Source organism: Fistularia commersonii, chromosome 18, assembly GCF_037954325.1.
Source record: "Fistularia commersonii isolate RoL2024-O1a breed Wild chromosome 18, RoL_Fcom_v1.0, whole genome shotgun sequence".
Taxonomy (NCBI): domain Eukaryota; kingdom Metazoa; phylum Chordata; class Actinopteri; order Syngnathiformes; family Fistulariidae; genus Fistularia; species Fistularia commersonii.
The window spans coordinates 9272612-9285629 of record NC_141301.1 but is presented as its reverse complement, the minus strand read 5'-3'; the positions used below and the strand labels follow the sequence as shown (position 1 = coordinate 9285629).

General features: G+C 39.2%; 1 protein-coding gene across 4 annotated transcripts in view; it reads right to left on the bottom strand.

Moving 5' to 3' along the window:
* Positions 1-13018, bottom strand: part of dscamb (Down syndrome cell adhesion molecule b) — a 152261-nt gene that overhangs the window by 23556 nt on the left and 115687 nt on the right. For all 4 annotated transcript variants that reach the window (XM_086164083.1, XM_086164085.1, XM_086164084.1 and 1 more), the window contains exons 12-18: positions 5195-5391; positions 5012-5108; positions 4694-4822; positions 4425-4592; positions 2924-2994; positions 2300-2543; positions 275-421 (exon numbers count right to left, since the gene is read on the bottom strand). In XM_086164083.1, coding sequence (XP_086020209.1) covers positions 275-421; positions 2300-2543; positions 2924-2994; positions 4425-4592; positions 4694-4822; positions 5012-5108; positions 5195-5391 — 1053 coding nt within the window. The remainder of the gene's footprint in view (positions 1-274; positions 422-2299; positions 2544-2923; positions 2995-4424; positions 4593-4693; positions 4823-5011; positions 5109-5194; positions 5392-13018) is intronic.

Sequence of the window (13018 nt, the reverse complement as noted above, 5' to 3'; positions counted from 1 at the left end):
GCAACGAAAGAGGGAGAAAAAAATGCCTTTGATTATTTTTCAGGAATAATGTTATCATGGCTTCCAACTTAAAGAAATTCATCTCATGAGGTTGACCAGCCATACAATGCACAAAATCATCAAATTGCAGGATTATGATACCACAGCTCTCCCTTGTGGATAAATCACGAAAGACAGCAGCTACCAGAGAAAACCCAATAATCTAATTGGATGAAATTACTGGCGTGCAGACCTCAGTTATCTGTCAGTGAGTAAATGCATGATAATAGAGTACCTCCATCAGGCAGATTGGCCCAGTAGATGACCCTGTAACCCTGCAGGTTTCCATTTAGAGATTCTCGAGGCAGCGGCATCCAGGAGAGAGAGATGACCTCTGGAGACTTGGCCACAGCCAAGACACTCTCAGGTGGCCGAGACGGCACTAAAACCAAAATAAATGTGTCCGATGCTTTAATCGGAGTAATAGCATCAAATGTCTAGGCATGCTATCCTATCACTTTGCAATAATATGAGCCAAAGACATATTTTCCGATGCATGACTTGGCTCGGGTATAATGTCTAATTTGTTTTGTTTTGTTTATATTTTTGGAAGAAAATAAAAGAAAATAAGGTTTTGTATTTGTTTTGCTTTTTTTTACTGGAAATTGAAATGGTTCATTGGTCAGCAAAAAGAGAAGGTCAGATGTCCAAAAAGTTAAAAACAGCAAATAATATATACAAATATTAATTCATTCCCACCCTGGATTGATCCATAACTTCATTGTTGAACATTGTCACAAACATAAACTGGTGTCAAAATGCAGACTTTGTTAACAGAAATGTTAAATAGTTATATTGTTCAATAAAAAACAGAAAGAGTGCTCAATTTTGGAAAAAATGAAGTGAGATTTAAGAAAAAAAATCAATTCAACCCTTTTTTTTAAAATTATTACATAAATTATAATTTCTAGAACTATTATCTATGATTAATTACAATTACATATTTTTCCTGGTCTGGTTGATCCATAAGTTTAATAGTTGCAAAAATAACCTGTTGTCAAAATGGCTTCCAGACTTCTTTTCTCTGTTAAAAGAAATGTTGTATTGTTTGTATTATTGTTTGTATATTTAAGTGCTTAATTGGGAAAAACGTATAATTTCAGAAAAATAATTTAAAACATGTTTGATTTATTATTATTTGTTTTTATAAACTATTATATAAATTATATAAATATTATACATTTATATATTCCTATAATTTGAATGCTTAATTAATTCTTTATTAGATATTTATTAATTAATTATACAGGCATATGTATATTTCCTGCTCTGGTTGATCCATAAGTATAATGCTGTCGCACACATAACTCGGTTTAAAAATGCAGAAACTGGCTTCCAGGCATTTTTTGATAAAATAAATGTTAAATGGTTATATTACTCAGTAAAAATATGAACGCAGCATTTTGGAAAAAGGGAAAAAGTCAGATTAAAAAAAATCAATCCATAAATAAAATAGATGTAAATTTAAATAAACAAAAATAAATTTTAAAAATCATCCAAATGACATTACTAATGTATTCTACTTGCGTTTGGACATAGATGCAAACCCAAAAACCCTCTTCCTTTGAATGATTGGGGTGTAACCTCAGCTCCCAATACCCTGCAGCTCTGGAGAAGAAGCGATTGCTAAGGAGAAATGGCTGAAATAAAAATTCCACTAGATGGTAGTATTTCAATCATAAACAGCTCATTGGAGGTCGCACTTGGCTGTAGAGTAATGTTAATTTAGATTAGTTGACAGCGGCTTATTGTCAGTAGATTAAATGTGGATTTGATGTCATATTATTATATATTATATATTATAAATGTATATTGTAAAGGGATGAGTGAAATGAAAAAAAATACTTTGATATGGCAATGGACTCATATTTCAAGGGGTATTTTTACGAGGCTGTTTTCATCTCATTTTCTGCGGAGCCATCAATGCAGGTGTTGTCTAGGCTTCGCTCCGTCACCTCCTCCACCAGCGTTATCGCTAGTTAAATGCAACAAACCGATAATAAAACTTAATTATGGGCTTCCTCGCACTGGCTACCACTCTGACCATTGGTTTTATATTAACCGATGAGGCGTTTAATGGAAAACCTCCTCATAATATTATCCTATTATATGTCTAAACATATTCTCCTGTTGTTGTTTTTTTTTTTTTTTTTTTTTTTTTGCAGATGCCAGGCTGGTTACTATTTGGACAAGAACTAAAGTTACAATGTTATAATATTAAAAATAGTGATAATAAATGGACATGCCTCCCCCTGCTTACCGTCCTCCAGGGTTTTGATGACCACCTGCTGGGAGGACGGCCCTGTCCCTGCCCTGTTGGCAGCCTGCACCACCACACTGTACTGGGTGAACTTCTTCAGGTTGTCGAGCACAATGCTCTCCGTTGTATCTCCCGTGGTGTCCACACTGATGATGGTAAACTGGTGGCTCCCGCCCGGACTGTACTCCCTGAAGCCCACCTGATAGCCACGGATCACGCCGTTCTGCAGGTGCTTATGGGGTGGCTGCAATGTGAGGACGACAGGGTCAAAAACAAGGATTGCAAAAAACATGAAGTGAAAGAGGACAGCTCTTTTATCTGACCATTATGGTAAAACTGAAGTTTTAATTAAGAAATAGACCAGCCAACTTAGATATTAACAGTCATTTAATTACTGTCTTTCATTATCTTGTTTTAAAAAAAAGTCGTGTTTGGTTGTTTTGTCTTTCTGATTTTAAGACTGCATTAATACGATTACTATATTCATGGGATAAACCACGAATTGGACAACAAAACGGAAAATATTCTACTCCCTCCCCCCCCAAAAAAACAAAAAAAAAAACTGCATGCGACTTGGTTTTTGAGCGCCTTCTCTTTTACGTAAGCCACTGATTTTGTTGGCACCTTCCAGGAAACTTTGATGCTCTGTGGTGAGGTGGGCTCCAGAGTGACATCCTGCGGGGGGCCGTCAGGTGCTGCAAAAAACAAAAAGCAATCGTTCCACATCACAAGTTGTTGGTGTTTAAATGGGACGGATAACCTGCCTTCAAGAACAATTTGTTTTTTCCTGTCCCCCAAATTCCATTACCCTAGATGGTGCTGTTGAGTTGGAAATCCATTGGCTTCTACCATGCAATCACTCATGCACCTTGCAGTTTAAAAGAAGTAATAATAACAGTAATATTTTTTTTACATCATCCACATTATCCTTTGGGAATAAGGTGAGAAATCACAAGCGTTTTTATTTAAATTCAACCTCACGGCGCTAATTTCGCCATGAATCTGGTGAAATGTGCCAGTTCAACATGTTGTTCAGCCGATGAGGGGGTCGTTAGGAGCAATAGAAGACAAGAGGACCGCGATCCAAATGACTTAAAGCAACAGTGAATGGATCTGTTTCACCAGATATAAAAGATAATGGCTGCCATTTAAAATGACCATTAAACACTTTAGCTTAATTGGTAACTGGAAAACGCCTGTAGGTGAGAACTAGAGAGTCAATGTTCTGTCGTCAGCCATTTCTGGACATCTATATGAATATTAATATGTTCCTTGTTACATGGAAGGGTTATTTGTTTTTCCTTAACCTTTTCATTTTCCTTTGGATCACAAAGGTTAAACTACTTCCATTGAAAGGTGAATCAAGGTAAACTAAAATAAAATAAAATAAAATAAGATAAAATAAAATAAAATAGAATAACAGTAATGCCTTAATAATAGCGATAACAATAATGATATTATTATTATTATTATTATTATTATTATTATTATCATTATTTTGATGGCCATATATATATTTAATAATAAGTATGTGTAAGTATAATGATAATAATGATGATAACAATAATAATCATAAGTATAATCGTAATATATTTTGTTAATTATATAATAATAAACCTGCCCATCACATCTTTATCACCTCCATTGCCTGCACCAACATGTCCAGTGATACCCGCACCATTTACCACTATCTCCCCTCAAGTGATATTCTGTGTAACGATTCTAACATCTAGTCCTATGAAGCATTTATTTATTCTTTTTCACGATTGTTATTATCATTAGTATTATTATTAGTAGTAGTGGTAGTAGCATTACTAAAGTTAATACTATTATTAGTCTCATTATCGTTATTATTATTGGCCTATTTATTATCAGCTTTATTTATCATATCTTAAAAATATCATAAAAGTCAGGATAATCCACCATAATTCTCTCTCCGGCTGACCCGGGGAACTGGGAAGTCTGACAGGCAGAGACATGAAACTGTCACTTTCTCAGAGAGAGTCGATACCTGACAATGAAAGGTGTTTACAAGATTTTTTTAATCTGACACAGCTACCCGTCCACATTGGATTTCAGCAAACAACGTTGCCCGATCGGACATGACATGGGAGGACTGACTAACCCGCTTCATCAGTGGTGATGGTGAGCTCATTGCTAGGATTGCTGTTGCCAATGATGTTCTTGGCAACCATACGGATGTTGTAAGTAGAAGAAGGGTGGAGATCGATAATAGTGGCTTGGTTGAGCTGAGGTGACACATCTTTGGTTATTTGGGCGGAAAGCCACGAAGCTAAAGGAAATAAAGTGAACAAGCTGTTAGCAATAAGGAATATCATTTTGTAATTCTTATGATGAAACCTTCCACTCTTGTACGCTATCATGATAGCGGACCTGATTTATTCTTGCACTCGATGTCATATCCTGTGATGGGGCTGTTGCCGTCAAACCCCATGGTCCAGCGGAGGGCGATGGTCCGATCTTTGACGTCCCGAATCTCCACCTCCGGAGGATCTGGAGGTTCTACAACAACACAGAAGTGTGCATGTGTGTGAGAAAGAGAGACACGGACACACTGCGTCCTCTATCATTGATATCCCTCATGAGGGAGAATTAGGGAGAAGCACAAATGCAGAAATTAACGCATTAATGAATTAAGTGATCGATGAAAACTGATAACTTGACGACCCCTTGGCGATTGGGGAATCTTACCCCGAACCGTCAGCTGAATGATTCCTCGATCCTCACCGAAGGAGTTGATGGCGTGACAGGAGAAGAACCCCGAGTCCTCCCGAACAGTGGGCATAATCTAAAGAAACGATCATTTAATGTAATGTAAGGAAACCAAAGCCAAACACGGTTTCCTACTCAAAGACATCAAGGCGGAAAACCCACCACCAATGTGGAGATGACTTCGTCCGCCACCTCCTTGACGGTCACCACATATCTGCTGGTCTCTGGGTTGATGATGCGTTCCTCCTTCTCCCAGCGCACCATGATGGGCTTCTCCCCGTGAGCGATGCAGCTCATCCTCTTCTCCTCACCTTGCGTAGCAAGTGTGGTGTTGGGGTAAGAGGTTATCATGGCCGGAACTGGGTAAAGGTGGGAGAGAGGGAAAGCAAAGGTGAATGGTTGGAGGAGACGTCTGGTTCATGACTGTGTTTATTAATCATTCATTCAATCATTAAATAGCTCATATCATCATCCTGACTGCAGGCTTAACATACGCCAGCTGTCATGTGGTAAGAGGCAGGGTTCGTCATGGATCGGTCCCAGAGTCGATCGCAGGACACCATTTTGAGACATGCAAGCATTCATTCTCTCATTCATGCGTCATATAGAGACCTTTAACATTCACAAATTTAATCAGACGTCCTATAAAGAAATACAAACATTAATTCGCTTCTCAAATAGAGACATACAACAGTCACTTATTCATTCACACATTGTATAGACATTAAACTATTGACTCATTCATTGACAGATTGTCTCGAGACAAACAAACATTCAGTCATTAATTCATGTCATATAGAGACATTAGATTAGATTAGTTTATTTCAAAAGGGGACAATGCAATTTCATAAAAGACATGAATAAAACATGAGTAAAAAAAGCCAGAATTAGCCAAAGAGGCCCATTTTTCATCTGTAGTCCCCCGGACATGATGTCAAAATGGCAATAAAATGGACAAAGACATACATTGTAAGACACAACAGCAACACAAACATAACAAATATTATATAATATTTACAAAATATACAGTGAGCGGTCGAACCGACGATGAGAGATGACAGGCTGTAGTGTGTGCATGTAAATGTGTTCATCAGCCAATCTCGCAAATGCTAGACATACTAGCGTTCACTCTGTCACTCATGTTATATAGAGACCTACAGCAACTCACTCATTCATAATTCCTTATAGCCTTATAAAATACAGTAATTTATTCACACATTATATAGAGATAACCATTCATTCACATGTCACAGAGACATTAACCCATTGACTCACTCCCTCACTTCATATAGAGACCTACAACATTCACTCATTCATTCACAGTCATATAGAGATATGCAGCCATTCACCCTGTCATTCAAGCTTCATATAGAGACCGAAAACCATTTAATCATGCATACGCACATCATCTCAAGAGAAAAAACCATTATGTTCATTCTTCTCATTCGACTCATTCATTTATACGGCATCTAGAGACTTCCGACCATTCACTCTCTAATTCACACGTCATAAAAAAATCAAACCACTGACTCATTCATTAACACATCACATTGAGACATTAAGCCATTCACTCATCGATTCACAAGTTGGGGTCTCCGGTGAACCCCCTGCTCACAGACCTCCCCTGTCGGAATTTAACCGGGGAACCTTCTTGCCGTGGCACTAACCACCGCGAAACCCTGGCCAATAACTCATCCGTCTGAAAAAATTTTAACGTTTACCGCCTGTCAACACTTTGGATAAAATTGTTCCCCCGCTGCTGAGCGTCCAAACTCAAATCATTCCAACGCGTTCTCTGACTAAGCTGTTTTTTCCCGCTCCTGTGCCGAAGAGGCCTCCTCTCCTCTTTCAAGACCGCGCCTCCTTTGATAAAGACAGAAAGTGGTAACATGCTGCTTTCTGAGGACGAGGCGGAGGAGTGGAGAAGAAAGCGGTGACTCCTGACTGAACTCCCATCGGTCTGAGTACTGAGACGGTCTGGCTTGGCGCCGTAACCACACACCGGGCTCATTAGCCCGTGCCTGTGTAAGTGTGTGTGTGTGATTCAGCAGAACTAGTGTCTGTTAATAACGTCTCTCACCTAGACTACACACACACACACACACACACACACGCACTAGTCTCATTCTAACATTTTCTTTCATTCTGTCTCTTTCCCTGTATTTGCACGAAGCCGACGCTCCCCGACCCTTTCAGGTGCCATTCAGGGAATAATGATCCCTAAAGTGCGAAGCTCCTGAATGGGATTACACCATATTAGTTCTGAAGCTCCGAGTGGAGAGAACAAATATGCTAATCTTCATTGACGCCGACATCGTGGACGTCATCCTTCCATCCTCATTGTAGACATCACACGAGAATGTTTTCGGACCTGCTTCTTTCCCAGCCAGAGCGAGACATCTTTTAGAGAGACGAGATGCACGATCCTTTCAAAAAGGTACGGATGAAAACCAGAGATACAGGGATTGGGTGATTTGAACTGCTAATGCTGTTCCTGGAGAGAACCCCAGGATGACAAACCAGGAACAACTGTATATATTTATATGTTTTTTAATTTGACATAAGCAGCTTGTGGAAAGCTCTGGGTCATACATGAAAACAGCCGACTCTGGGAAACAGCAGCCCATAACTCTTGCGCCACTGGGAATTCCCACCATCTTCCAAAGGTAAGTATCCCGCATTCAAGAGGCACTCTTACTAACTTGTTCAGAAACACGATTTCCAACCAGTTCGGGGGGACTTCTATCTTTCTAAATCCATGTTATCTTTAATTTATTAAAGTAACCAGCAATGTGTCAATGCACAACGAGGGATCCTTGACCAAATGTTGCCCTTGACTTGTGGCATTTCAATTTTACAGCAGTAAAGTAGTACCTTGTGTATTGTGGAGGTTACGTTCAAGAACCAACCGCAATAAATGGAAATATTTATTTTATCATTAATATATATTTTAAATTTATATGACCCTCCCCACACTCTTTATAACCTGGCTAGCATCTTCCTCTGACGCTTAGGTTCAGTGGCAGATAACTTAGAAGGTGCAGGATGTTTGGGTATTGAAATAAATCAAAAACTTTCATTTAATTTCAATTCTCACAAACACAACACAGCAGATTAACATGACAATTAGCAATCTTACATCGATGTGAAAAGGACAAAACAAGTTGCTGAACACATGCTATGCACAGGAGATGCAGAGAATGATGCTACCGGCACTGAGCCAGTCAGAGCCCAGGATACAGAACACAATGCTCTGGTTGGTTGAAACCCTAGAAAATGCATAATTTACCATGAAAATAATTTAAATAATAAAATGTATTACATATGGACATAGTGAGAGAGGATATGGAGGTAGTTGGTGTGAGAGAGGAGGACACAGAGAAAAGTGTTAGATGGAGGAGGTTGATTCGCTGTGGCGACCCGTGAAGGGAAAAGCCGAAAGAAGAAGATAAAATACCTTTATACTGCAAAAAACTGTGGTATAGTGGAAAATCCACTATACCTTATGAAATAGATTTGACAAAAAAAAAATCTCATCTTTGTTACAGAGACAGAAAGAGAAGAGGGACTACTGCAATCCCATAATTAAATAAGAAAATACCTGACTTGTTTGTGCGTGTGGCTGAAGAATACAACGTTATGTGACCTTCAGGTCTAAGCATACACTCTTTGGGCACAGTGTGCTTTCTCTATCCTCTCTCTCACTTTTGTGCTTTTTTTTTTTGACATTTCACACTTCTATACAGCTCCCAGACATATGGCGCACTCCTCCGATAGCAGCGCACTGAACAAAAGAAAAGCCGTTAGAAGTGAAATTAGACGCTATTAACAGGAAAAAAAAAGAGGGAGAAACGCCAACTAACATCGGCCTCCCATTGAAATTCAAATCCTATGGCAATCATTTTTGTGCACTATAATTAAGTCCTACTTTTAATTTTCCAATGTGTCATGTGTTCTGTGTCAAGACCTAGGTTAGGTTATGGACTTTAGCTATGGTAGTTCATACTTAGGGTTAGGATTAGGGAAAATCACTGTATATAAATAGATTATATATATCCTGTATATATATGAATTATGGTCCAATCGTAATAAGAGAGGTATTTCAGTATTATATTCAATAGCAAAAGTAGCTTTTGGTCACCTTGATAGGGAAATATTTTTTGAAAATATTTTCATGGCAACCTGGATGATGATAGATGGCCTTAATGCCAACATTATCTTGTTGCTGACCACAATAAAATACCATAAAAATGGACAGTTGAATTTGCTAGGGCCCCATGATATCTGTTGTGGTCTTTCATGAAAAAAAAAAAAAAAAAATGCAAGAAAAGAGTTATAACTATATCATTACTATAGCAATTATTCTTTAATAGGAAACTTCTCTGGAAAATGTCCCAAAGGTTTGAATTGCTGGGACCAAAACCAGGTCAATTTTATAGTGACATGTTGTAACTACACATTAAGAAAGCATTATTACATTTTTTTAAATCTCATTCCTGGCAGAAATGGACTGCACACAGCACTGTGTCATTTTAAAGGACAGTGTTGGCAGCTACTGGGGTGGTTTTAGGCCTTCGTCTTTCAAGAGGAATCAAAACCCCGTGTTGGGAGTCACCTTGTGAAAGTCTGTGCACTCCTGAATAATGTGTCTGCGTGTGAATGTTACGCCGCATGTATGCATGAACGTGTGTGTGTGTGTGTCTGGAGGAACTAAGTGGGCATGCACGGAGAGGCGAAAAAGACTCATGACACATCTCAGCCACACTACGCGATGGAGTAGACGGAGGGAGAGCATGTACCCCTGCAGCGCTAACTATGATCCCTCTCTCTCTCCATCGCTCTACCACTCCATGAGCCTCCTCGGGCTCTCACCAGGACAGCAATGATTTAATGATGAAAAGACCACTTTGATTATTCATACACAGCAGACAAGTCCGCTAGCCATGATGTTGCCTAGCACTCACACACACACACACTGGAATATCCACTGATACTTATGGATGAAGAAAGACAAACGCATCCTTGCGGTAAAATAAGCTAAAAAAAAAAAAAAAACAAGATAGAGAATCTGGCCTTTCACGCATGTATGTTTTAGCACGTGTGAGTCAGAGAGTAAAAGGCATTTGGAATATCGACTTATATCCTGTTCCTATCGTACAACAAGTGACGTGCAGTCAGGGGAGGCAGGAGAGGCCGTGCCTCACTTGCAAATCTCGGATAGAAAAGAATGTTTAAATGAAAAAAAGAATGAAATTGTTATATTTACTAGTGATTTGACCTATAGAATTATTTTTTCATTTAACCTCACCAGTTTTAGATTATTTAGTATACAATATTGCTATATATTGCAATATTGCTGGATTTAAACGTTTACTGTTCAAATACTGAGAAGAGAAGTATGGTGAGGCAGCGAACTATTGAGCCTCAACGTAGATTGCGAATGACAGCTAATCGTGGTATGCCTTCTTGCCGTATGTTGCTATCAAAATGTTCAAACACTTTTGCTATATGATCTTCATTTCCAATGTACAGGGTTTTTGTCAACAACTGTATGTGTGTTACTAGTTTCTTGTGCTAAGTGATCATAAAACAGCTGAGCCAATAAGTGAGACACGCAGCTCTCCTGCCTCATGGTAGGTGTGCCTCACCAGCCGTGAACCTAACCGCACATCATTGCATACAACTGCACACAAAGTACAAAGTAGGTGCCTTTCTATCTTGATTGCACAAAGATTTATTCTGGTCAAGTGGCTTTACAGAAACAATCCGTTAATGCAGCCAATCCGATGGATGTGAAGTATGCTTTTTCTATGCATGATTGTGCTGTATCAACCTTCTGGTAGGCCAGAGGTAGGCAAGGAAGGTTAGAAGGTCATAGATCAATTAAAGTTTTGATGAATCATTTGTATAGTTTTATATACATTTATATTATACTCATCTTTATATATGTGTATTTCTATGTGTATATAATACATATGTATATGTATATGTACATGTATATCTATATCTATATATATATCTATGTGTGTGTATATATATATACATATATATACATACATATATATATGCACAGTGGGGAAAACAAGTATTTGATACACTGCTGATTTTTCAGCTTTTCCCACTTGCAAAGCATGTTGCAGTCTGTAATTTTATCATAGGTACTCTTTAATTGTGAGTGATGGAATCTGAAACAAAAATCCAGAAAAACATATTGTATGATTTTTAAGGAATTAATCTGCATTTTATTGCATGACAAGTATTTGTATCACCCACTAACCAGGAAGAATTGTGGCTCTCACAGACCCATTAGTTCTTCTTTTAGAAGCCCTCCTGTTCGCCACTCATTACCTGTATTAACTGCACCAGCTGGAACTGGTTACCTGTATAGAAGAAACCTTCCACACACGCAAACAAACAAACTACAACCTCACAACAATGGCCAGGACCGGGACATCAGGGGTAAAATTGCAGGCCTGCATGAGGCTGGGATGGGCTACAGGTCAATAGGCAAGCAGCTGGGTGAGAATTATTAGAAAATGGAAAAAGTTCAAGATGACTGTCAATCTCCCTCGGTCTGGGGCTCCATACACGATCTCACCTCGTGGGGCATCAATGATCATGAGGAAGGTGAGGGATCAGCCCAGAACTACATGACTGGACCTGGTCAGTGACCTTAAGAGAGCTGGGACCATGGTCTCAAAGACAACCATTAGTAACACACCACGCTATCATGGATTAAAATCCTGCAGCGCACGCAAGCCCCCCTGCACAAGCCAGCACATGTACAGGCCCGTCTGAAGTTTACCAATAACCATCTGTATGATACAGAGAAGGAATGGAAGAAGGCCCAGTGGTCTAATGAGAGAAAAATAGAGCTTTTTGGTCTCAACTCCACCTGCTGTTGTTTCAAGGGAGAAGGCAACCCCAAGAACACCATCCCAACCATGAAGCATGGAGGTGGAAACATCATTCTTTCTGTGGAGGACAGGGCCAATATCCCTGCTGCAGTGTGTGCAAACCTGATCAAGAACTACGAGAAACGTCTAATCTTTGGAATTGCCAACAAAGGTTTCTGGACCAAATATTAAGTTCTGTTTCTCTGATGTATCAAATACTTATGTCATGTAATAAAAAGGAAATTAATTACCTAAAAATCATACAACGTGTTTTCCTGGATATTTGTTTTAGATTCCGTCACTCACAGTCAAAGAGTACCGAAGATAAAAATTACAGACCTCTAGATGCTTTGCAAGTGAGAAAAGCTGAAAAATCAGCAGTGTATCAAATACTTTTTCTCCTCACTGAATATATATTTATATATAATATTGATCTGATACAATCTTCTACTTCTTTCCCTTCAGGGGTCGCCACAGCGAATCAGCTTTCTCCATCTAACCCTATTCTCTGCATCCTCCTCTCTCACACCAACTACCTTCATATCCTCTCTCACTACATCCATAAATCTTCTCTTTGGTTTTCCTCGAGACCTCTTGCTGGCAGCTCCAATTCCAGCATTCGTCTACCAATATATTCACTATCCCTCCTCTGTACATGACCGAACCATCTCATTCTGGCTTTTCTGACCTTCTCTCCAAAACATCTAACATGTGCTGTTCCTCTGATAGACCCATTGCTGATCTATCCATCCTGGTCACTCCCAAAGAGAATGCCAACATCTTCATCTCTGCAACCTTCAACTTCTGTTGACCCCAATCCTCCAGCTTCTTGATCTTCCCTCTCTGTAGCCTCACCGTTCCCCAAGAGTTCCTCTCATTCACACACATATATTCTGTCTTGCTCAGCTAACTTTCATTTCTCTCCTTTCCAGAGCATGCCTCCACCTCTCTAGATTTTCCTCTACCTGTTGTCTGCTCTCACTACAGATCACAATGTCATCCGCAAACATCATGGTCCATGGGGATTCCTGTCTAACCTCATCTGTCAGCCTGTCCATCACCATTGCAAACAAGAAGGGGCTCAGAGCTG